This window comes from Sinocyclocheilus rhinocerous, unplaced genomic scaffold, assembly GCF_001515625.1.
Source record: "Sinocyclocheilus rhinocerous isolate Xijiao unplaced genomic scaffold, SAMN03320098_v1.1 C36759278, whole genome shotgun sequence".
Lineage (NCBI taxonomy): Eukaryota > Metazoa > Chordata > Actinopteri > Cypriniformes > Cyprinidae > Sinocyclocheilus > Sinocyclocheilus rhinocerous.
Genome location: NW_015785653.1, coordinates 1 through 1,700, shown reverse-complemented (window position 1 = coordinate 1,700; position 1,700 = coordinate 1). Strand labels below are relative to the sequence as shown.

The 1,700-nt window shown below is 40.8% G+C and overlaps 1 protein-coding gene across 1 annotated transcript; it reads left to right on the top strand.

Annotated features, from left to right (window-relative positions):
* Nucleotides 1-6: 6 nt before the first annotated feature.
* On the top strand, nucleotides 7-1,248 carry trmt2b (tRNA methyltransferase 2 homolog B; the record flags this gene model as incomplete). The annotated part of the gene is made up of 1 exon (XM_016547916.1): nucleotides 7-1,248. A coding segment is annotated over one exon (1,188 nt), but the record flags the coding sequence as incomplete, so codon positions are not given.
* Between the last annotated feature and the right edge of the window lie 452 nt (nucleotides 1,249-1,700).

Below are 1,700 nucleotides of genomic sequence, written 5' to 3'. Positions count from 1 at the left end.
CAGTGGAAACAAGAGCAGCAGCACAAGATCTTACTTGAGATGACAAAGCAACTAGCTCAGGATTCAATGCACCCTTTTTCAAATGACTTAAGATTCCCCCTCCTTCCCATAGTAGCCTCACCAGTGAGTGATGGATACCGCAACAAATCAACTTTCTCTGTCAACATAGGGGTAGATGGGAATCCAAAAACTGTTGGATTTTATATCGGCACTGGTAAAGCAGGCAACATTGTCTGTGTCCACGGTGACCATCTCCTGAACATGCCTTCAAAACACAAGATGGTTGCAAGGCACTATGAAGATTTTATACGCCTCTCACCACTCAAACCATGCATTTTACTTCACGATGGTGGTCACTGGAGAGAAATCACGATAAGAACAAATTCCGCCGGTCACACGATGGCCATAGTTTACTTCCATCCCCAAACCCTAACGCCTGAGGAGATAGCCGTCCATAAAGCTGCTCTGGTGGAGTACTTCACACAAGGTCCAGGAGCAGTTTGTCAACTGGATTCTCTGTACTTCCAGGAGACCACAATGACCCGTTGCAGTCATGAACAATCCCCCTATCAGCTTCTGCACGGACAGCCCCATATCTTTGAGGAGGTGCTTGGCTTCAGGTTCCGCATTTCCGCTGATTCTTTCTTCCAGGTGAATCGGGGCGCGGCAGAAGCTTTGTACAAGACTGTTGCGGAGCTGAATCGGGCTTGTGTTGGGGGCACTCTGCTGGACGTCTGCTGTGGTACTGGAGCTATTGGCATTTCGTTATCGCCACAGATGGAGAGAGTCATTGGCATCGAGCTCATTGAGCAGGCGGTTGAGGACGCCAAGTTTAATGCAGCACTAAACAGAGTTCATAATTGTGAATATCTCTCAGGCAAAGCGGAAGTTGTTCTACCAAATCTGATGGCCACTTTGAATTCTGACGGCGGGCTGATAGCTGTTGTGAATCCGTCCAGGGCTGGCCTACATTATCGAGTTGTCAGAGCCTTGAGGAACCACCCAGCCATAAGAAGGTTTGTCTATATATCATGCAAACCTGATGGGGAGGCAATGAGGAACTTTATAGGCCTGTGCAGTTCAGACTATAAGAGGAAGATCATTGGAGAAGCCTTCAAACCAACTGTGGCCGTCCCTGTGGACCTGTTTCCACACACTCCTCACTGTGAACTAGTGCTTGTGTTTGAGCGATAGTAGTTGTTTTGGAATTCATTCAGATAAATGACTTTTTATTCATGCCATTAAATGTCAATGGAAAATCTTCAATGCAGTTTCTCTCTCGTGAAATATTTATTATAGTTAACAAAAAATAAAATAAAATGAAATAAGCGGTAATGGTATTAGACTAGTTTATTTTGGCTAGTTGACAAGGAAACATTTCATATTTTCATTTAGTTTAATTTGCTGTACTAAATAAACAAACTAAAAATAAAAATTGTATAGACATTAAGAAACTAATAACAAACCACAACAAAATTACTAAAACTGAAATTAAATTGAAAAAATATTTTTTTTTTCAAAATAATACTTATAAAAATTATAAGTATCTCAGTGATACTGACATGACATAGATTTACAATGTAAAACATGTTTTACAAGTACATGCTATTTTATCTAATAGCAGTTAAACAATATACTAGCATCTCAAAGATATTAACACATTTAGAAAACCCTTATGTTTTGTTTGTTTGATTCTATAG